The 23,091-nt window shown below is 50.2% G+C and overlaps 1 protein-coding gene across 1 annotated transcript; it reads left to right on the plus strand.

Annotated features, from left to right (window-relative positions):
* Window positions 1–2,551: 2,551 nt before the first annotated feature.
* FCMR (Fc fragment of IgM receptor) lies at window positions 2,552–23,091 on the plus strand. The gene is made up of 8 exons (XM_040262937.1): window positions 2,552–2,709; window positions 9,618–9,953; window positions 10,710–10,841; window positions 11,811–12,033; window positions 16,197–16,333; window positions 16,655–16,813; window positions 17,419–17,477; window positions 21,252–23,091. Exons 1-8 carry the CDS (start codon window positions 2,673–2,675, stop codon window positions 21,426–21,428), a joined length of 1,260 nt encoding a protein of 419 aa, XP_040118871.1. The 5' UTR covers window positions 2,552–2,672; the 3' UTR covers window positions 21,429–23,091.

Raw genomic sequence — 23,091 nt, forward strand, 5'->3', positions numbered from 1 at the left:
CTTTCACACTCACAACCACACATACATACACACATACCACACACAACCATATACTACACAGTCACACTCACAACCATACAGCAAACATAATCACACACCACACACAACCACACACCACACACAACCACACACAACCACACACAACCACATACCACACGTTCACACAACCATACGCCACACATAATTGCATATGAAGGCGATGGCACCCACTCCAGTACTCCTGCCTGGAAAATCCCATGGATGGAGGAGCCTGGTGGGCTGTAGTCCATGGGGTCGCACAGAGTCGGACACGACTGAGCGACTTCCCTTTCACTTTTCACTTTCATGCACTGGGGAAGGAAATGGCAACCCACTCCAGTGTTCTTGCCTGGAGAATCCCAGGGACGGGGGAGCCTGGTGGGCTGCCGTCTATGGGGTCGCACAGAGTCGGACACGACTGAAGCGACTCAGCAGCAGCAGCAGCAGCACACAGCCACATACCACCCACTCACACATTCACAACCACACACCACACACAATCACATACCACATACAACATGACACACACACACAATCACAACTACACGCCACACATTCATCACCACACATCACACACACACGCACACACTAACATCACACATGAAACACCCCCGTATCACTCTTTGCTGTCACCCAGGCACATATCCCAGTCTGACACCACTCATGGTCATACATCACACCCCTCAGGGTCACACCCACAGTCTCTCACACACACATTTCATTCATCCACTTATTCTCTCTCCCTCCAAGGTACCCCAGGCCTCGAGCCCAGCACACGTCAGAGCCCAGCTATGCGGCAGCCATGTGGGTGGGAGGAGGCCTCCAAGGAGGGAGGCTGACGGGACAGCCTGGACAATCTCCCGCTCGAACCCGAGCCTCGCGGCGGCCCTCCACAGTTTGGTCAAGGGCGGTTGAAGGAAATCACAAGAGCAGCTGCCTGGGGATTTGGGGGCGCAGAACCCTGCCAGCCACACTTCCTTTGCACCTGTTGCGAGTCTCACACTCCACTTCCACTGCGGATGCTGTTGTTTGTGTTCTGATGAGCCCGTGACAGACCTGAGGTGTGGGGGCCGGTGGGGGTCTGGAGGAACCTCCCAGAAAGGCGTGGGGACAATCTGAGTCCCCTGGGGACCCAGGAGGTTGCCATACTTGGAGGTGGGGGCCCTGGGAACCGAGCTATGGACAGCCTCCAGGAATGAAGCCAAGGAACCCTCTGACCAGAGCCCTTCCAGGTCTCGCATGAGGGGCTCTAAAGACACCCGCACGGCCAGGGCTTCTGCAGGGTCTCAGGGACTCCGTGGAAGAGGGGAAGGTGGGCACCACCCCCACTTCATCCACAAGAGGACTGGGGCCCAGGCTAGGAAGCACCAAGCCAGGACCTTCTGACTGGAGCTTCTGACAGCCCAGGCTTCTGACTGGAGCCCAGAGTTCCTCCCAGAATGCCTCGCAGCTGACAGCCTGAGCACCTGGCCCCCTGGGCGCAACCTTGGTGCATCCAAGTCCTGAGGGACTGCTCTGCCAGGCGGCTCTGACACTAGGCGGGCTCGCTGCGTGACCTGTCTGCAGGAGAGCAAGCCAGGGATCATCCAGACCCAAGTTCATTTTCTAGATAAAGAAATGGAGGCTCAAAGGAAGGCAGTGAGTTGCTCAAAACCCACATTTAATGTTCCTCCATAGTAGGTCTCCCAAAAGAAAGAAAGAAAAGTGTAAGAAAGTGAAGTTGCTCATTCGTGTCCGACTCTTTGTGACCCTGTAGACTGTAGCCTACCAGGTTCCTCCATCCATGGATTTTTCCAGGCAAGAGTACTGGAGTGGGTTGTCATTTCTTTCTCCAGGGGATCTTCCCGACCCAGGGATTGAACCCAGGTCTCCCACACTGCAGGCAGACACTTTACCTTCTGAACCACCAGGTCTCCTAAAGTGAAGTGAAGTCACTCAGTCATGTCCTACTTTTTGTGACCCCATGAACTGTAGCTTACCAAGCTCCTCAGTCCATGGGATTTTCCAGGCAAGAATACTGGAGTGGGTTGCCATTTCCTTCTCCAGGGGATCTTCCCAACCCAGGGATCGAACCCAGGTCTACTGCACTGCAGGGAGACGCTTTACCATCTGAGCCATCGGGAGGACAGGTCTCCCAAAGCATTTATCAAATGTGTTCAAGGGCTACAACCAGCACCTTCTGACTTCAGGCCCAATCTTCTGTCCCTACAGCTGTCCTCAGAGGGAGAAAATTGGCAAGAAGGCTCTTTCATGCTGAAGACAGGCATAAAGCAAATAACTCTGGCTCACATAAACCCCACAAAGCATAGGAGGACCCTCCAAAGCATAGAAATATGAGGTCTGTTAGTTTCTATCAGTCTTTATTAATAGAAGCTGCCTCGAGGCACTTTGAACCCTGGGGACCCATTCTCACCCAACACAGAATGTTTTCTCAGTTCCTGACTTCCTCTGCGGTTTGCTGGTATCTTCTTTTTCCGTCTAAAACTAGTAAGCAAACAAGATAGGTTGTCATTTCCTCATTTCCAAGCCCCCCGTCGTGGGGGCCCAGAAATCTCTTCTGAGCATCAGACGGCACAGGGCGGCGCCTGGGTGAGCAGCGGGCCTCTGTCCCCCTCTTCGGGGCCCTTGGATGGGACCTTGCTCTGGAAGGAGCCATGGACCTGTGGCTTTGGGCGCTTTACTTCCTTCCAGGTAAGTGCTCTGGAGAAACACCTTGGACGCCTTTCAAGGACTGAATTGGTCACAGGTAGGGGAGTAGCTGGGTATCTCTGGCTCGGAAGCGTCTGGATGAATTTAGTTGTAAACCAGTACCTGGGGCAGGACAAGGGTGAGTTAATGGGGAGACGTGGGTAAAAAGCTATTTTGGCATTTTGCAGCTTGCCTCCTTACCCCCTAAGGTGTTGACTCACAAGGCTGAAGGTGTCCCCTCTCCCAGGTGTCAGCCTGTTAATCTGGCTGTTAAAAGCCTCCAGCATTCTCTCTTCTTACCTCTACATTCTTTCTTTGGTTCTCTTATCTCCTGAATTTTCAAAGTTCCAATCAAAGACTCCCTGGTCCATTTGGTAGGCCTGTTCCCCGGGTAGCTCAAACGGTAAAGAATCTGCCCGCAATGCGGGAGATCTGAGTTCAACCCCTGGGTCAGGAAGACCCCCTGGAGAAGGAAATGGCAGCTCACTCCAGTATTCTTGCCTGGAGAATCCCGTGGACAGAGAAGCCTGATGGGCTACAGTCCATGGGGTCGCAAAGAGTCGGACACGACTGAGTGGCTAACACTTTCAATTCATTTCCAGAGCTTCATATCTTGATTTACAGCCATCTTTCGGGCACCCCCACTTCCACACCTCATCAAGATCAAAAATACAACCGGCCTGACACCAAACCTCATATTCTCACTGGTCACCACCTAAATCAGCTCCTCTGTCTTCACTTATCTATGATATCAGCTGCAAAATGCCAAAACAGCTTTTTACCCACCTCTCCCCATTAACCCCCAACCAGATTTTGACCCAACTGATGGCCAATTCATGTAGTTTCTAGATTCACACTTACCAGGATAGGAAGAAATGGCAGCCTCTGGTAGAGACAGAACAGAGGAGTGAAAAGAAAGGGAACACAGGAGCAGCTTTTAAATGCCTCTCCACTTTCTGCAAGCCGACAGCCTGCGGCTCCACATCCACCTTACTTCCTCTTGCCTCTGAGCTTAACATCATCCCGCCCAATGACCTTCCATGCCTCCTACTGCCAACTGAACCAAACTCCTGAAACACCAACTCCTTCCTTGGCCTCCGCTTTTACACGCTGAGCTTATCGTTCTCCCCAGGACTTTCTTAACCTCCAGCCAGCAGAGCTCCCTGAACGTGTGCTGGACTTCCCTGCCACCACGGCCTTGCTCTTGCTGTTCCTTCTGCCAGGAGCACCCTTCCCCTCACCTCCACCACCGTTGCAGCCCTTCAAGCCCATCTCAACCTCCACCTCCTTCTCTACACTTTCCAGAGCCCCTTCTTTGGAACCTCAACATTTTATTGATTCGGTGGTAATTTTCTCGGGGGTCAGAGTAGTTGTTTATTCATCCTTGCTTTCTTTGTGATGGCTGGAGTTTTGAAGAAAGGCAAATGTTTGAGTCAAATGTTGGGAGTCCCTGAAAGCCCAAAGGAGTGAAGTTTTAATGAAATAGACTCTGTGACAGGTAGTAGGACATGCGTGAGCACAGCGGATGGTTAACCAAAACTTAGGCCTGAGAAGGAAGAGGGATTGGGTGGACGTGGGAGATGTCTAGAAGTGAAGGGCACCCGAATTGCAGTCCAGCAGTCTGTCCAGAGCAATATGACTCTTCTAGCCAGAAGGGTCCTTACTCTGGGCTTTGTCCTTCTCCACTGCTGCCAGTCCCCATGGGGTGAGGAGTTCAAGACCCAAAAGGACATGCTTACCCCAAGCCCACATCCACACCCCCTCTGCTAGACCTCAAATTCCCTGTCCAAATGGCTCTTAATCCACCTTTGGCGACTCTGCAACACTACCCTGGGTCTTCTATCCTAGACTTATGTCTTGGCCTGTAAAAGTGGCTACAGGTGGATGTTTGGGAAGGAGATGGGGTTTATACATGCAAGCTGGGTCATTCACCAAGTATATTCTAGCACTGTTGTGGAGTGGGCAGGCGCTAGGGATGAGAACTGAAGGGAGAGGGGCCAGAAGCTGGAGGCAGGAAACTTGAGGCCATTTTCCCCTGCACAGCATGTGTGAGAATGGACATCCAAGGAGAGCACAAATTTGTCAAGATGTTGGAGAGTCCCAGGGACAGAGGAGCCTGGCGAGCAACAGTCCATGGGGTTGCAAACAGTCGGACACGATTGAACAACTTAACAACAACAACAGTTTACTAGCTTGGTGATTAACTTTAAGCTATTCAGACTATGATATGTAGGCCTTATTTGTATTCCTGCCCCAGGTCCTGCAAATTTAGGGGTGGCCCTGGTCCCAGAACCCATTGCATGAGGCACAAACTATAGGCCACATCACTGGGGCCCCAGGTGGAGGTCCACAGTAAAGCAACACAGTAGGATAGGATGTAGGCTTTCAAGCTGTTTTACCTTGACCTATAATAGTAAGAATGCACACACTTGATGCTGTGACATAGTACACAAACACACATCTAAAACTCACCTTAATTCTTTAATATGAGAATGACTCTGGGGCTTCAGCACTTGGATGGATGTTGACGATTTTTTCGAAGATAGGAAGAGCTTGTACAGGAACAGGTTTTGGAGGAGGAATCAAGAGGGTTTTTTTTTTTTTTCCCCCTTTTACCATTGTAAGTGTGAAATATATCTTAGATGTTTGAGTGAAGTCCAAGTGGAGGGATCCAAAAGGCAAGTCTGGAGCTCAGAGGTACAGACAAGGCTGGAGATCCACACAGTGATGAGATCTAGACAGAGCTGGCACTAAAAGGCATGGGAGCCCCATGGGCTCTTGCGGGGAGACCCAGGGGGACAGAGAGGAGGACAGGCCTGGTGCCAGGCCCTAGGGTGGCCCAAAACTGGTAGAGAAGGAGCCGTACATAAGGAAGGAGGCAAAGAAGTAAGTGAGGAGGAGAAGTAAGCGAACAGATAAGAAGTAAGGAGATGGCAAAGAATAGCCATTGAGAGAGTGACGTCAGGGAAGCCAGGAAAGCATTTCCAGGCAGGAAGGGTCTATCCCACCAAATGCTGCCAAGAGGATGAGAAAAAAAAGAAGGCAAACAAGTAACCAATGTGGCAACAAGGCAAGTTTTGGTGACCTTGACTGGAGAGGTATCAGTGGAATATTGGAGACAAAGTTCTGACAGATGTAGGTGGAAAAGGAATTAGGAGACGTGGGATTAGATTCAATGGTTTTGAGAACAGGAGAGGGGTGGTTGCAGCTGGAGGGGAGGGGGATGTCGACGAGGGGTCTTCCACTGTGGGCATCATCAGGGCATGTGTGTGAACCGTGTTAACGCTGGAAGAGAGGAACCACCGAGGCAGGCAGAGAAAGGGGGTGATTGCAGGAGAGAGGCTCTGTAGGAGGTGATGGGATGGACTCAGGATCCAGGGCAAAGGACTGGCTTTTGAGAGAAGACAGATACTCCATTCACAGCAACAGGACCAAGGCAGACAGCAGGCCTGGACACACACAAGTCAGAGTGTGCAGAAGTGGGAAGCCGCTTGGGATGTTTCTCATCTCTCTTTTTTTTTTTTTTTAAGAGCCCTTCTCCATCTGATAAACATAAAGCTCTCAGGTCAGCTTCCTTCTTCCAGACATCCTGCTGTGACTGGAGTCGATAGGGTCCTCATCACCTCTCCTGCCTAGAAAATCACCGCCCCGCAGAATCCAGTCTATTCCCAGAGCACAGCCACAGCCAAGGCCTTGGGGCCTAAACCTTATTCTGTATTACAAAAACAAGATTTTTTTCCATGTTTCAAACATATGCTGTGCTGTACGTAGTCGCTCAGTCGTGTCTGACTCTTTGCAACCCCATGGACTGTAGCCCGCCAGGCTCCTCTGTCCGTGGGGATTCTCCAGGCAAGAATACTGGAGTGGGTTGAGTGGGTTGCCATGCCCTCCTCCAGGGGATTTTCCCAAACCAGGGATGGAACTCAGGTCTTCCCCATTGCAGGTGGATTCATTACCAGCTGAGCCACCAGGGAAGCCCAGGAATGCTGGAGTGGGTAGCCTGTCCCTTCTCCAGGGGATCTTCCCAACCCAGGAATCGAACCAGCGTCTCCTGCATTGCAGTTGGATTCTTTGCCAGCTGAGCTACCCGGGAAGCCCATTTCAAACATATATTTATATCCAATTACATGTTGAGAGTGACTTTTTATACCACATATATCCCTCTCCCCTACCATCACCACTGAAAATCAAATCACCAATTCAGAGATTAATGACACATCACAGCATCTCTAAAACATCAATATTAAACAGGATGATTCCTTTATATCTACTTCTACTCCTCCCTTTCTTCCCTGGAATCATTTGGAAATGTAATCATAAGGCTCGAAATTGCAAAAATTCAAGGGCACCTGGGTTGCTTACCTAAAAATGCAGATTCATAAGCAGATATACTCAACCGTTCAAAGCAGATATAATCACTTTGCTGAAGGGCGGGGCCAGGTCATCTGCATCCTAGCAAGTTCCCCCACGGGAGTCTTATATACACTGTGCCTAAGTTCTAAACCTGGAGGTTGTATCTATCTTTTTTTTTTTTTTTCTATTTTGGAAGTTTGCTTGTGGTTAGAAGCTATTATGAACTCCAAGGAGAGTAGAATCTGGTCATTTTCACCTTGCCTATTAATGCTTCCCTGGGACCAGAGCTCAGTGTACCCAGCAGCTTTCCTTGTGCTTCATCCATCCAAAGTTTGCACACTAAGGATGTCCCAGTCAGTGCTGGTTGCTGTAACAAAGTGTCATAGATCGCGTGGCTTCCATAATAGACATTGATTTCTCACAGTTCAGGAAACTAGAAGTCCTAGATCAGAGTGTTAGTTTCTGCAAGGGCCCTCTTCCTGGTTTGCAGAAGGCTACTATCTCCCTCTGTGCTCATGTGGTCTCCTGTGTAAATAGAGAGAATAAGGACACTGATGTCATTTTGAGGGCTGCAGCCTCATAACCTCATCTAACCCTACCTACCTCCAAAGGCCCCACTCTATAATATGGGAGCTTCAACACGTGAGTTCTGGGCAATACAAATGTACAGTCCGTAACGTAGAATCTGGGTAAGCCAGAGGGTGACCAGCAGTACCCCACTGAATAGAGAGAGGCCACTGGAGGTGTCTGCACGCATCAGGACCCCTCTCTGCTGTCTTGCCTCTGCCCATTGTACAGCGCCTCACCCTTGAGAAAGCAGCCAGCATGCCCTTTTCTGGCTGAGCTGATCTGAAAACATTTGCATGCTCACTCTCAGGTGCCAGGCTTTGCAAACAGGTGTGTGTGGCCCCCCTGGACCTACGGGGGATTCCGCCAGCCCCTTGGTTGAGTCTTTGCCTTTTGAACGGGTCGCCCTTCCGTTGGCATGCTCCAGTCACAGGGCTGCCTCCCTCGTCTCAGTTTCCATGGTGTTTAAAGCAGAGGTGGGTGATTCGCATGAGGGCTTTCACATCAGCTCACACGTGTCTGGCAGTGCCCTCCGCTTCTCCCTGCTGTGCTAACCAGCTGCACATCCAGATACTAACGAACTCCTGCGAACGCCCCCATGCTAGCCCTTCTCTAGCCTCCTCCACCCTGTCCCATGCTCTCACGGTTGTTTCCTCTTCTCTCCGGGTATCCCCATCCTCCCCTCCCCCCAGAATGTCCTCCTCAGTGCATCTAGAAGCCTGCAGCCCCACTTCTTCCCCTGACTCCTCAGAGCGATTCTAAATGTGTGCTCTGCAGATGAATTTCGGGAAGCCTGTGAACACCCTTCCCCTCCTCATGACCATGCTGTGTCCTCTCTCCTCTCTTAGGCTTTATGGGGCCAATTCTCACTGTCTGGAAAGGTTTCTCCTCCACCCCTGTCCCCCAGCCTCACCCCAACACACACACTCCATCCTCCGCATCATCTTCCCAGAAGTATACGGACCCTTGTTGGACCCACTTAGTTGAAAATCATACCCTCTTCTCCAGCTTAGCCCCGCTTTCTCCCCACCTTGCATAAGCTTATTGATGCCAGGGACTCAAGAGCCACACCTTTCACTCCTCCCTGCTCCACACCAGCCCCAAGGCACAAACAAGGTGTGAACACACACTCAAACACACTCCTGTTTCCCTCTGTATTGCCTCCTTCGGTGAGGATGACCATCATTCTCTTAGCCCTCCACACCCAATCCTTCATGCCACAGCTTACATATCCCTTCTCCCAGAAAGCCTTCCTCAAATTCCCCTCCGTGGCAGCCTGGATCAGGCACTCCGCTTGCTGCTTCCAAGGAGCCCTGTGTATCCACGCCATGGGATTTATTACACTTTGCTGTAGTGGCCATCAATCTGTATCACTAAGTAAGTGACCCATTCTGTGAGGGAGGGATGGCAGCTAGCTTGTCACATGAACGTGATTCAATAGATACCTGTTAATGATTGAATTAAAAAAATAAAAAACTTGAGGTGAAAGAGTTATTTTGGTTGGATGGATCCAAGTGAAACAAAACTAGACAGGAAAACCTGTTGCAGCAAATTTCACCACGCCTCCCAGCAGCACACTGAAATCACTAAGGGGCCACGTGCTGGTTGCAGGGGGGCGGCTCACCATGGCACCCCCGCCCCCTGGAGTGGGGTGGACATTTTGACTAGATTCTCAGGAGGTTGGTGTCTGGGTCCATAGAGGTTCAGGTGTGATGATAAAGCGGAGGGCTACATGAAGGCTTGGGCTGGGGAGAGACTGAGCCTTGGGACGGACATAGAGCTGGACCAAGGAGGTTAACAGGGTTGAGGATGGAAAGAGGCTGTGGGTGCAGCTAGGGCTAGACAGGAGGGAGGCGCAGGGCTGCTCATGGGGATGGAGCTGGACGCAGGGATGAGTATGAGGCTGTGCCGGGGCCCAGGTTGGAAACAGGGCTGTGCTGGGGACGTGGCCGGGGATGGGGCTTCCTCTCACTAACTCCCTCTCCCTGCAGTAGTCGGAGCCCCGAAGGTCCTTCCAGAAGTAAAGATGGAGGGAATGCTGGGAGGATCTGTTACCATTGAGTGCCCACTTCCTGAAACGTATGTGAGGATATATCTGTGCCGGACCATTGACAAGTCTGGAAGATGCACCACTGTGGTGTCCAGCAGCAAATTTGTCAGGGAGGAATTCAAGCACCGAGTCACGCTGGAGCAGTATCCGGACAGGAATCTGTTCCTGGTGGAGATGACAGAGCTGACCAAGAATGACAGTGGGGTCTATGCCTGTGGGGTGGGCCAGAACACAGACCGAGGCAAGACCCAGCAGATCACCCTGACTGTTCACAGCGGTAGGTGCCCCACTCAATGGAGGCTCAGGACACCCAGGAAACATTGCCCCTTGGGAAGGCGGGGACAAGCATGGGGCCACAGCGGTCCCCACACCCTAACACTGCTGCCGTACCAGCTAGTCCAATGGAAACTGGGATCCATGGGGCTGTAACCTCATAGAGTCATTGAAATTCATGATCCACCAAATTTTCTATCCAAGTCATGAGACAGGAACAGGATCGGTGCGCTCCTGGGTGGTACCGTGCCCACCTTTCCCAGGTCACAAGCCAAGTGGGGGGTGGGCGTGAAATTGAGGAGAGGCTCTGAGACTGGAGGAAACTGGAAGCAAAAGGACATAAGCAGCCCCATAATTGTCCCGTGATAAATATCAGGGATAAATATAAAGGAAAGACAATCATTTTTCAAGCCACAGTTGATGGCCAAATTTGTTACTTTATACAATCCTTTCCTTATTGCTCCAGAATCCCTCCTTTCTCCCTTCTTTCTCCACTGACTTCCTCAAACATACACAGTACTCCTTCCCGATGGACTCTGATTTTGCAGAGAATGCCCACTGCGTTAGGGTGAAAGAGGATTTTTTTTTCCAGGGAAGACCCCTGCCCAGTTACTTTTCTGCTCCTCTCGTGGGCACCATGTCCTCATCCCTTTATTGCCATCTACCCTGGCTGAGTCAGCCTCAACTCACACCAGCAGTCCCTCCCCGGGCCTCAGGCTGTTGCTGGAAACCACCAATGGACTTCTCTTGCCTTTGGTAGTTTACGAGCCATCCTGGGAAGAAGAGCCGATGCCTGAGCCTCCAGCATGGTTTAATAGATTTCTACAAATGCACATGCCTCCTTGGTTCCAGTTGCCTCCACATGCCAGGTCTTTAGAATTCATGTCCAAAGGTCAGTTCCCCGAAGCTAGGGCAGGGGAAGTGGGGGAAATTCTATGTTGTTGTGAAAGTGGATGAGGGGATATGTGTTCAGTTCATGCAGTGGTTGGCAGAGCAGAGCTGAGTCTCACGTGTGTATTTCCCTGTCTTGGAAGAGGGAACCTCCTTGAGATCTGCATTCCAAGGCTTTCAAGCCCATCCCTCAGCAACTTGGCACTAGTTGCAGTACTTACACATCACCACCAGGTGGGGCCGCGCACAATGAAGTTTATGCTCCATTCACAAAATCTAGCCCTTCTATGAATGACTAGGAAACCAAGACTGGGCAGACATTTCCCAGCCAGAAGTCCTCCTGCCTTCTGCTCCCCATGTGGCTATCTTCCATTTGATGGCATACAGTAATTTAACAGCTCTATTTTGCGACAATAAGATTAATAATAATTATACTAATGATACTTTTACACGTCTATCACTTTTCTGTCTTGAATGCATTTTGACATACAATGTTTCCATCATATCCTCATATGTTCCCTGAGAGGTAGACACATTAATTGAATATTGTTACACTAGAGGACTCTGCTGGCCCTTGAGAGGGGGATAATGTCACTGAGCTCATTATATACCCAAGGTTGTGACTGACAGGTGTGGAATGGGGGAGAATAGACAAACAGATATAATACAAGTCAGGGTGGGAACTGAACTACAATCAAGGTTTTCTCCATGGTTAAGAGGAGGGAAAGCTCTTCTGCCTGGGAAGTCAGGGAAGACTTCCTATAGGAAATGGAGTTTGAAGCAAATATAGACAGAAGGGACTAGGTGTAGATGGCCTATTCAGAAGACATTTCAGGCAATGTGGATTGCAAAAACACAGGTAGTCTACCTCAAAGGAAGGAATGTGTTTAGGAAAGAAATGCTTGACCCAAGGCTACCGGAGACTAGAGTGTGGATATGGAAGGTCACTTTGTCCTGCTCTGTCCTGCAGTAACCACACCAGCTCAAAGAACCGAGTCTCCTCAAGCACACCAGGCCTCCCGCAACCCCTCAGTCACCCACCACCCCCGAGTTTCCAGGGCATCTTCGGTAGCAACTGCTGAGCCCACCATCTTCCTGCCATCCATCACAACCTCAAAAACCTCAGCTCAGAAGGAGCTTCTCAGGCTCCAGACGGCCAGCTACAACCAGCAAACCAGGCTTCACAGACAGAGGTAAGATGCCTCCACCATCCAGGATGGGCTAAAGCTGGTCAAAGGAGACTAGAGTTAGGAGATCCACCGAAATCTCCCTAAAATGTCTACCAACAGAGACACTTCTTGGCTTTGCCTCTAGAAGTCACTGTGAAATATAGTATAGATATATTTACTATAGCTATACTAATGTTATAGCTATAACATTAACTCATTAGTCCTATTAACAAGTACACACATCAGTGCTGCAGCAGGAGATCTTGTAGAGATGAGACAAAGATCTTTCAGTCATTCAACATTTATGCAAATCTGTTTTGACGCTGCTGCCGCCGGTAAGTCACTTCAGTCGTGTCCGACTCTGTCTAACCCCATAGACGGAAGCCCATCAGGCTCCCCCATCCCTGGGATTCTCCAGGCAAGAACACTGGAGTGGGTTGCCATTTCCTTCTCCAATGCAGGAAAGTGAAAAGTGAAAGGGAAGTCGCTCAGTCGTGTCCAACTCTTCTCGACCCCAAGGACTGCAGCCCACCAGGCTCCTCCGTCCATGGGATTTTCCAGGCAAGAGTCCTGGAGTAGGGTGCCATTGCCTTCCAGAGTTACATTATTACAATCATTGATCATATATCAAACTATACATTTGATCCATGCTTCAAGTGTAGTCACCATTTCCGTTGAAGGCTCAGTCATATACTTGGTAATACAACAAATAATAATCTTGTGAAACAAACAAAATACAAATGGTATAGTTAATAACATAGTGGAATTAAAAGTAAATATTTTATCCATGAGCCTCCCACACCAGTTTTTTGTTTTTTTAAGATTGTCAAGACTAAGGAATGGGTCACTGAGAGCAGAAATCTGATTTTTCATGTGGTTCAAATGTGTTACATTAAAGGATTTATCAGGTAGCAAAATACAGCATTCAGTTTGAATTAGAGCACAGATATCTCCCCGAGATGCTGTAAGGTGTCAAGGGTCTTGCAGTTGTGTAGCACTGCCTTTCTCATCATAGAGATCTCAGAATTCAACAAGCTAATAGCCCGGTTACTATCATCTAAAGCTTATGAAAGCTGTCAAGGCTTAGATATGGTCAGTTACATCCTCCAACCCCATTGAAGGCACACACACACACGTGCACACACACACACACTGCTAAATGGTCATACCAATAGAATACAGATCTTTGACCCATTGGGATCATACCAATGGTAGATTGGTTGGGGTTACTTGTAATTTGTTAACATGTATGACCTTAAATTCATGGGAATCCCAGGCTACACCTTCGTATCATCCCTGTAGATGTCAAGGCCATAAATTAGTGCCACAAATCTACTGAGTTCCATACCAATCACTCTCTCTAAGGGTTATAACAGGCATAGTTCATAAAGCACCCAGCCTTGTCTCATAATTACCAGGTTGATCATTTTTGGTATGATTTAACCATTCCCAACATAGAGAACACTTTAAACTTAAATGGCCATCAGTCAGTTCAGTTCAGTCACTCAGTCGTGTCCAACTCTTTGCGACCCCATGAATTGCAGCACGCCAGGCCTCCCTGTCCATCACCAACTCCCGGAGTTCACTCAGACTCGCGTCCATAGAGTCAGTGATGCCATCCAGCCATCTCATCCTCTGTCGTCCCTTTCTCCTCCTGCCCCCAATCCCTCCCAGCATCAGAGTCTCTTCCAATGAGTCAACTCTTCACATGAGGTGGCCAAAGTACTGGAGCTTCAGCTTTAGCATCACTCCTTCCAAAGAAATCCCAGGGCTGATCTCCTTCAGAATGGACTGGTTGGATCTCCTTGCAGTCCAAGGAACTCTCAAGAGTCTTTGAACACCACAGTTCAAAAGCATCAATTCTTCAGTGCTCAGCCTTCTTCACAGTCCAACTCTCACATCCATACATGACCACTAGGAAAACCATAGCCTTGACTAGATGGACTTTAGTCGGCAAAGTAATGTCTCTGCTTTTGAATATGCTATCTAGGTTGATCATAACTTTTCTTCCAAGGAGTAAGGGTCTTTTAATTTCATGGCTGCAGTCACCATCTGCAGTGATTTTGGAGCCCTAAAAAATAAAGTCTGACACTGTTTCCACTGTTTCCCCATCTATTTGCCATGAAGTGATGGGACCGGATGCCATGATCTTCGTTTCCTGAAAGTTGAGCTTTAAGCCAACTTTTTCACTCTCCTCTTTCACTTTCATCAAGAGGCTCTTTAGTTCCTCTTCACTTTCTGCCATAAGGGTGGTGTCATCTGCATATCTGAGGTTATTGATACTTCTCCCGACAATCTTGATTCCAGCTTGTGTTTCTTCCAGTCCAGCATTTCTCATGATGTACTCTGCATATAAGTTAGCGTGGTGTTAACCATGTAGACCCTCCCCATAATTGTAGGAGTTTTTCTTTTAATAGATGAGAAGTTAATTTTTTACTGAGACTTAGCTCATCACTCCGATTGAGTTTAAATGACCCTAAGAGAAAACTTAAATCTATGGCCAGCCTCAGAGCAGGTATTTTTAATTGGCCAGGTGAGAGGATCCCATCTAGAATTATTATGAATAGATAGAACAGGACTGAACACTCATCTAAAACAAATTTCCTAAGGGGTATCCAATAAGAGCCCTAAAGAACAGAAATCCACCAAGGTAACCCAGAAGTAATAGGCACAGGTAATTGGCCACAACCCAACAATTGGATTGAGTTTTAAACTAGCATAGAATCATGCTATCATAGATGGCTCTGAGAGACTGCTCCTGTTTTGACGGGGAAGAACTAAATGAATATAAAATTAGCTACTAAACCATCAATAATTTTAAAATTACTTTTGCATGTTTCCTTTTACCTTTTCAACGTGGCTACTAGGAAATTTTAAGTTACGTGTCCGTCTCGGACTACATTTCTGTTGGCCAGCTCTCAACTAATGGATGGGGTGCAGCCCAGGAAAGTGCTGCTATCGACCACTAGGAGGCAGCATTGGAACAGATTCCGAAGGAAACCAGTAATACCTGTGAATTGTTTTTTGCCAAAGCAAATAGAAGGGGCTTCCCAGGTGGTTCAGTGGTAAAGAATTGGCCAGCCAATGTAGGAGACAGGAGATGCAGGTTCTATTCCTTAGTCAGGAAGATCCCCTGGAGGAGAAAACGGGAACCTGCTCCAGTATTCTTGCCTGGAAAATCCCATGGACAGAGGCGCCTGGTAGGCTACAGTCCGTAGGGCTGCAAAGAGTCAGACTCAGTTGAGCAGTTAGGCACACACACAAGCAAAGGCAAATGTGAGTGAAGAAAGGCATTTCTGACATCATTTGAGTCTTACAATTAGGAAATTGAGCCCACGAGAGCAAAGTGGTTACAAACAGAACCAGGACTTCTGATTCCTAGTCTATTAAACCATAACAGCCTACTAGTGGAGAAGAATTCAATTAACTCAACCAACATGTTTTTAAATCCCCACTACATGCCAGGCATTGTGCTATGTCCCGAAGATGTAGAAAAGTTTAAAAACATGTGATATCTAGGTGTTATTTTACTAATACTAGTGTTGACTGTGAGAAGTGTTGTAACTGGTGTGAACTGAGGAAGTGCTGACAGAGAAAAAGTTGATTCTAGTTCACCACGACTGGAGAAGAAAATGAGGACTTATGTAATGGATAAGGAAAGTAAGATTTCAACATGTAGAGAAAATGGAGGGAAGACCTTCTAGGCAAAGGGAGCACCATCTTCTCTTCCATAGTTATCAGAAAATAACTCATCTAAAATCTGCAATCATCTTGTGAAGAAACTGAGGTGCAGAGAGCTGAAAGTGGAACTGACCTTTGTTGATTGCTGCTTGGGTCAGCTACATTAAGGTCTTTATAGCCCCTATTTTATTTCATCCATAAACTGTTCTGTGAAATAGGTTTTACTGTAACCATTTACTGGGAAATGAGGCTCAGAGAAGTTAGGAAACTGATTCAAGATCACACAGCCAGGAAAAAGCTAAACTTAAAATTTAATCCAGGTTTCCTGACTCCATAGACAGGCCCTTTTGTGACAGGGGGTGGGGGAAGGGTGGGGGGTGGTGAGAATTCTGTTATCCAAGGGACAAACCTGTGAACCGTCTTCAAAAGTTGGCCCTTGGGGTGCTGCCTTAAGTCCCCCTCCGTTCCTGACCTCTCCTTCCTCTTCCCGCTCCTCCCCTGCTCAGAGCCTCCAACCAGGACCCGGGCGCTGCGTCTGGGATGGAAGACCAAGGTGTCTTCGTCCTGATCCCCACCATCCTGGGTCTCATACTGTTGGCGCTTCTGGGGCTGCTGGCGAAAAGGATCGTTCAAAGACGGAAAGGTGAGTGGGTCGGGCCCAGTGACAGTGCGCCCAGAGCACCCACCTCCCTCTGATCCCCCAGGGACACTCAGGACCTTTGGATGAGCTGACTGAGTTTGGTGGGGGCTTGGGGTGGGGCTCGGCGGTCTGGACATGGGGACGGTGAGGAGCGCGGCCCGAACCTTGAAGTGGAGGGTTCCGAGCCACTTCCGAGCGGAGCACCCTCAGGTCAGACGCTCCCAAACCGCGGGGAGGGGGCCGTCTTTAGTTTTCTGTAAGACTGGGCGAGTGCGGGCCTCTGACACCCTCCTTCCTTTCTGTCCCTGCGGCTTGGTTGAGAAGCTCTCTCCAGGCGGGTCCGCCGACTGGCCATGAGGATGCCCACCGTGGACGCCTCCCAGCGGGCCCTGTCCCAGCGGCCGCGCGTGTCCCGGCGGCCACGCACGCCGAGCAATATCTACAGCGCCTGCCCTCGGCGGCCCCGCGGCGTGGACGCGGCTGGTGAGCCTGCGGGCAGGTGGGAGGAGGGCAGGGCTGGGCGTGCGGGCAGGCACGGGGGAGAAGGTCGGCTTGTGGGGGCGCGAGGCGGGTCTGGGGGGTGGGGGAGGGCCGGGGGGGGGGGGGGGCGGGGCTGGCGCGCGAGCTGGAGCCAAAGAAACTGCGGCTTCATTTTCTAGATAAAGAAATGGAGGCTCAAAGAAAGGCAGTGAATTGCTTATTTGAGTGAATTTGTCCTTTGCTTTATGTTTTATATTATGTCAAAAAGACCTTGGTTTCCTAGTCATTGATAGAAGAGCTAGATTTTGTGAATGGAGCATAAACTTCATTATGTGTGGCAGCGGGGTGGGGTGGGGGGTGGGAGCGGGATGGGGTGGGAGTGGAGTGGGTTGGGGGGCAGTTGGAGCGGGGTGGGGTGGGGGAGGAGGGGGCCGGGCCGGGGCCGGCGCGCGAGCTGGAGCCGCAGAAACCGCGCGGCGCAGAGCGCGAGCCGGGAGACCCGCGCCTCCAGGACAGCCGCGGACCGCGCCCGGGGGCTTCCCGCAGAGCTGGGGGGCGGGGCTGGGCCCCGGGCCCCGCCCTCATGCTGCCTTCCCGGTCCCCATCAGGTGGAGGGGCGGCACCGCCCCCAGGCCCCGGAGCTCCCGCAGCCTCCGCCCTGCCGCAGGTAAGCCCCGCCCACCGCAGGTAAGCCCCGCCCCGCCGCAGGTAAGCCCCGCCCCGCCGCAGGTAAGCCCCGCCCCGCCTCTGATTGGCAGCTGTGGCTCGAAAGGGCGGCCCCAGGCCTGGGCGTGGCCCCGCGCGCTGCCTGCGGAGCTTCGGCTTCGTGGGAGGGCGCGGGCTTTCCCAGCCGCTGCGGGTCCCTGCGTCGGGAAGTGAGTATCCGTTTCCTCCTTGGACGGTGCCCGTAGACGGCTACCCAACAATTGTGGTAGACTTAGTTACCTGGCTTCTGGCCAAGCATTTCTCATGGGATAAATGAGAGCTTAAGTAGAGGATGCTAGATGTCGACTGTACAAATACGAGAAGGGCTTTCCTGTGTAAGAGATTCAGTTTCCAGTAGGTCTTAAGAGGGTAGAAGTTACCCCGTTTCATCTGAGGAAGTACTTTCTAGTAAGCCCTCTAAGATAAGAGGAGGTTGTTTACTGAAGGCAATTAAGCCTGGCCTAGGGAGTTGGTGACACGGCTGAGCGACTTCACTTTCACTTTTCACTTCCATGCATTGGAGAAGGAAATGGCAGCCCACTCCTGTATTCTTGCCTGGAGAATCCCAGGGACGGGGGATCCTGGTGGGTTGCCGTCTCTGGGGTCGCACAGAGTCGGACACGACTGAAGCGACTTAGCAGCAGCAGCAGCAGCAGGGAATTGGTGATGGACAGGGAGACCTGGCGTGCTGCGATTCATGGGGTCGCAAAAAGTCGGACACGACTGAGCGACTGAACTGAACTGAACTGAGGGAGAACGAAATGGCACCCAACTCCAGTACTCCTGCCTGGAGAATCCCAGGGACGGGGGAGCCTGGTGGGCTGCTGTCTATGGGGTCACACAGAGTCGGACACGACTGAAGCGACTTAGCAGCCGCAGCAGGGAGAAGACAATGGCACCCCACTCCAGTACTCTTGCCTGGAAAATCCCATGGACGGAGGAGCCTGGAGGGCTGCAGTCCATAGGGTCGCTGAGGGTCGGACATGACTGAGCGACTTCACTTTCGCTTTTCACTTTCATGCATTGGAGAAGGAAATGGCAACCCATTCCAGTGTCTTGCCTGGAGAATCCCAGGGACAGGGGAGCCTGGTGGCCTGCCGTCTATGGGGTCGCACAGAGTCGGATATGACTGAAGTGACTTAGCAGCAGCAGCAGAGACATAGATGGACTTCCCTGGTGGCTCAGCTGGTAAAGAATCTGCCTTCAATGTGGAAGACCGGGGTTCAGTCCCTCGGCTGGGAAGATCCCCTGGAGAAGGGAAAGGCTACCCACTCTAGTATTCTGGCCTAGAGAATTCCATGGACTGTACAGATAAGATTCAACACTTTGAGTGAGAAAGACTCCTCTTGAAATCTAGATGTGGAGTAGGGAACTTTTTTTTTTTTTCCCTCTCTCTCATCTTTCTATTGATGGCCATTGGCAGGTGTATGAAAAAATGTTAAACTATTCATCCTTCTTTGTCTTCCCTAATTAAGAAGAGAACATTTTATTCTCTAAAGCATCCACAGTAGCAGAAACATTATTGCTTCCGGAACCAGGAAAACTAAGTGTGGCAAATGTCCCTGATTTAATTAGGGTGTAGGCTAAGCTGATGCAGCAAACACTAAACCCCAGGGCTCGCAAGATGGAAGCCTGTTTTCCTCGAAAGTGAAGACAGGGAGCCAGGAGGAGGTGGCCTGAGCCATGGGGTCATCCAGGGCCTCAGAGGCCTTCTGACTGTTGCTCCACCATCCCCTGGAGTCTTGCCTTATCCGTAGTTGATGCTCAATCACTACCACCATGTATGCATCCCAGCACATGGGAGGGAGAAAGAGAATGTTGCTTTTTTAAGACCAGGAGCCTGAAGTTTCACATATCAGAGAACCACTGGGCACAGTTTAATCACATGGTCACACCTGTGTTCAAGAGAGGCTGAAAACTGTATCCCTGTGCGTCTTGCTTAAAAAGGGGAGAGTGATGCCTGGGAACAGGCAACAGCTCTGCCCCTATCAGGCCCAGCTTCTGGAGCTTGCCCTTGCCGAGCCCTGCTGGAGGAGTTTTCAGTAGCGTAGGTAGGCCCAGCAGTGCCCATCAACTCTACCCTTTGTTGTTCAGTCGCTAAGTCATATCTGACTCTTTGTGACCGTATGGACTGCAACATGTCAGTCTTCCCTGTCCTTCACTATCTCCTGGAGTTTGCTCAAACTCATATCCATTTGAGCCCTTTTCTCTGAAACTGTTCTGTGACCACACATGCCTCATGTGGGCCTGTCAGTTCAGTTCAGTTCAGTTCACTCGCTCAGTCGTGCCTGACTCTTTTTGACCCCATGAATCACAGCACACCAGGCCTCCCTGTCCATCACCAACTCCCGGAGTTCACTCAGACTCACATCCATCGAGTTGGTGATGCCATCCAGCCATCTCATCCTCTGTTGTCCCCTTCTCCTCCTGCCCCCAATCCCTCCCAGAATCAGAGTCTTTTCCAATGAGTCAACTATTCGCATGAGGTGGCCTAAGTATTGGAGTTTCAGCTTTAGCATCAGTCCTTCCAAAGAACACCAAGGACTGATCTCCTTCAGAATGGACTGGTTGGATCTCCTTGCAGTCCAAGGGACTCTCAAGAGTCTTCTCCAACACCACAGTTCAAAAGCATCAATTCTTTGGCGCTCAGCTTTCTTCACAGTCCAACTTTCACATCCATATATGACCACTGGAAAAACCATAGCCTTGACTAGATGGACCTTTGTCGGCAAAGTAATGTCTCTGCTTTTGAATATGCTATCTAGGTGCCTGTACCTTGCTTAAATTTTACCCTTCCTCCCTGCTTGAAATTCACACTCCTGCTATCAGGGATAAAAAAGATCTTGATGAAACAAATTCACAACAAAGTGCCTATGATAAATGACTTGAGTATTTTAAGCCTTCACAGGGAGCGACTTTTTTAAAATGGTTAAGCCAGATCAGTCTCAAATGATGAACCGTAACAGGCAGTGGGAAATACATTTTTGAAGCAAGCTCCTGCCCAATTCCTCTCTGGTAAAGTACAGAAAGGAGCAGGTCCTTTCAGTGAGCTCTTACTCAGTGCCTGCTCTGTTCAGGGGGCTGAACTTCTAGTTCTCAGTGGTTGTGTTAAAAATATGTGACTCTCCCTGCTGCAGCCTTCCTGGGTGGATGTCACAATAGTTATGCCATGCTGGGGTCATGGCATAGCCCTGCCCTCCGAGAACTGATCCATCCCAAAGGCAGATGATCCTGAAGTTTCTTTCCAGGGAAGTGGAGCTCTACACAGCCTGCTACCTTCCTCCCCTTCAACCGCCCACTCCTTCCTGGAATGCACTGTCCCATCACGTCACAGCCTCTCCAGGAAATGAAAGCCCTATGGAGGTGCAGAGGATGATTCATCCTCCTGCTGAATAATTCCCTGAGAAGATGCATATTTATTCCACAAGTCACATCATCTAATCCAGAGGGGAAACTCCTCTGGTGGATGGTTCTCCTCCAGACCCATGCTTAGTCACATGATTTTTGTCTGAGCCCCATTTAAAACACTTCCTGCCGTATTAGATCAAAGTGTTTTCTAGTTATGTAGAGCATGAGGCACCACCCTGAAAATCCCCAGGGCTGAGCCACCTGATGGAGCTCAACCACCTCTGCGTTTCACCTTCTGGAGGACAGCAAACCCCACCCCACCATTGCCCACTGTGGATACTCTAGTCATCCTACCCAAACCCAGGGATGCTTCTTTGGTTGTTTCCAGGTACCTGAAATTCCCTGGCTCCCTGTCCCATCTCTGAAGATCGACTATGAATATGTAAGCTTCTGCCACCAAACTGCTGCCGAGGTGGAGGACACTGATTCCAATGACTACGTCAATGTTGCCTGCCTGACTCACCTCTCCAGCTGTGCCCCTGGGCCCAGACCTTGGTGTCAATGAGTCTTGTCTGTCTGCTGGTTCCCAACACCCACTCCATCTGTTTCAGAAGCCTCGTTACCTCCCCACCTCAAGTCTCGTCCCTGCCTGTTTGCCCCGAGCACTGATCAGTCTCCCCTCCTCCAGCTCTCCTTACACACTTTTGAGCCCCCGGTGGTTTTCCCGTGGCCTCTGGGCATGCAGAGCATTTGCCCTGTTGCCACCTGCCTCCTCTCCAAACCATGTGACAGGCTATGGACTTGCAGAGTCTTTTTGATCACAGGGTCCTTACTCCCCTGGCTCTAGACCACATGGCCTTAGGCTGGAGTGGAGGCATAGCTGTTGCTTTGAAAGCTTGAGTTCCCCACCAGCAGAAGGTACCTGGATTGCCCTGTGAAGACACGCTTCAGCCCTGAGCTAGGAAGGGACCTTGGTATGAAACACCCCTGGCAACCTCTTTGCCCCAGTCTTAGGGCTAGCACTTACTAGTGATCTTCTGTTTGTCTGGAGTCCTATGGTGATGGCAGTTTATTTGGATGTGATAAAGGGTTGTAAATTTTCAGAACCATCCTTGTTAGTGACACACGTGGATAACCTCTTTAGGTCTTCCTCCCTTGATCCACGTAAGTACCCTGACTCCAGCATTTTCTCTCTTTGAGAAATAGAATAGCTTTTGTTATCTACTTATCCTTCTTCTATAGCCTAGTACTATCTTAGCCATGGTCTATTTGACCTATCCAAAGCCATTACAACTGTCTGCTTTCAGAAATACAGTCTGTTCCAGACCGAGTGGCTTATGGCCAGGTGGGAAAGTGATCTGGGATTCCTGGCGGGCCCATTGTTCTGCAAGAGCACTGACATCATGGAAGAAGAGACAGCCCACATCCTACATGTATTCGTCCTCCTAAGTGTTCTGAAGGAGGGCAGAGTTAGGCAGACATTGTATCTTTGGGTTGAAATCAACTACAAAGTTCAACCAGAGCTGGAGACGAGAGAATGCCCAGTCTTGCTTTTAAGAAGAAGGCCTTTCCCAGACACACAACTCAGCCTCACGGCGCACTGGCCCAGTGCTAGAAAGCAGAGGCTACCGAGGTGCCTGCCTTATGAGCTAGGGAGTGGCCTCACAGGTGGGACTGTGCGTCCAGGCACGAGGACAGCAGCCACAGTGTCAACTTGACTCCAGCCCCCCAGGCGGACGACAAAGGCAGATAAGCAGGATCAGAAAGCGCACCGAGGGGTGGGGCTGGCGGGAGCGGGCGGGAAGGGCGGACCCAGAGGCGGCGCTGAGGGGGCGTCTACTTTGTGCCGGGCACCCTCTCCGCTCTGTCTTTCCTCACTTCCGTGTCCAACCAGTGCTCTCCCCTCACCCAGTGCTCTGCTCCTGCAGATGTCGTGACCCTGGGATTTCCATGCCCTTAGGCTCACCTCCATATCCCAGCATCCCTCATTGTTCCTCAGCAATTCAAAGACAGGTTTTAAACAATCCAATTTATTAAGCATTTCCTGAGCCTTCCCATCCACGAACCCCACACAGCCGCGAGGATTGTGGGGGAAAACAGAGAAACGGGGGCACTGTCCTTGGTGCTCTCATAGAGGTTTCAGGCTGACAAATAAATATGGCATCAGTTAAAACACTGATGGGAATTAAATAGAGTTGTAATAAATATAGGGATCTGCTTTGTAGATT

The sequence above is a fragment of the Oryx dammah genome, unplaced genomic scaffold (genome assembly GCF_014754425.2).
Source record: "Oryx dammah isolate SB20612 unplaced genomic scaffold, SCBI_Odam_1.1 HiC_scaffold_21, whole genome shotgun sequence".
Classification (NCBI taxonomy): Eukaryota; Metazoa; Chordata; class Mammalia; order Artiodactyla; family Bovidae; genus Oryx; species Oryx dammah.

Coding starts and splice junctions, on each gene's coding strand:
- FCMR (XM_040262937.1), top strand. CDS start 2,673: ATGGACCTGTGGCTTTGGGCGCTTTACTTCCTTCCAG. Junction 9,954..10,709: donor CACCCTGACTGTTCACAGCG/GTAGGTGCCCCA, acceptor TGCCTTTGGTAG/TTTACGAGCCATCCTGGGAA. Junction 16,814..17,418: donor CCGCGGCGTGGACGCGGCTG/GTGAGCCTGCGG, acceptor GGTCCCCATCAG/GTGGAGGGGCGGCACCGCCC.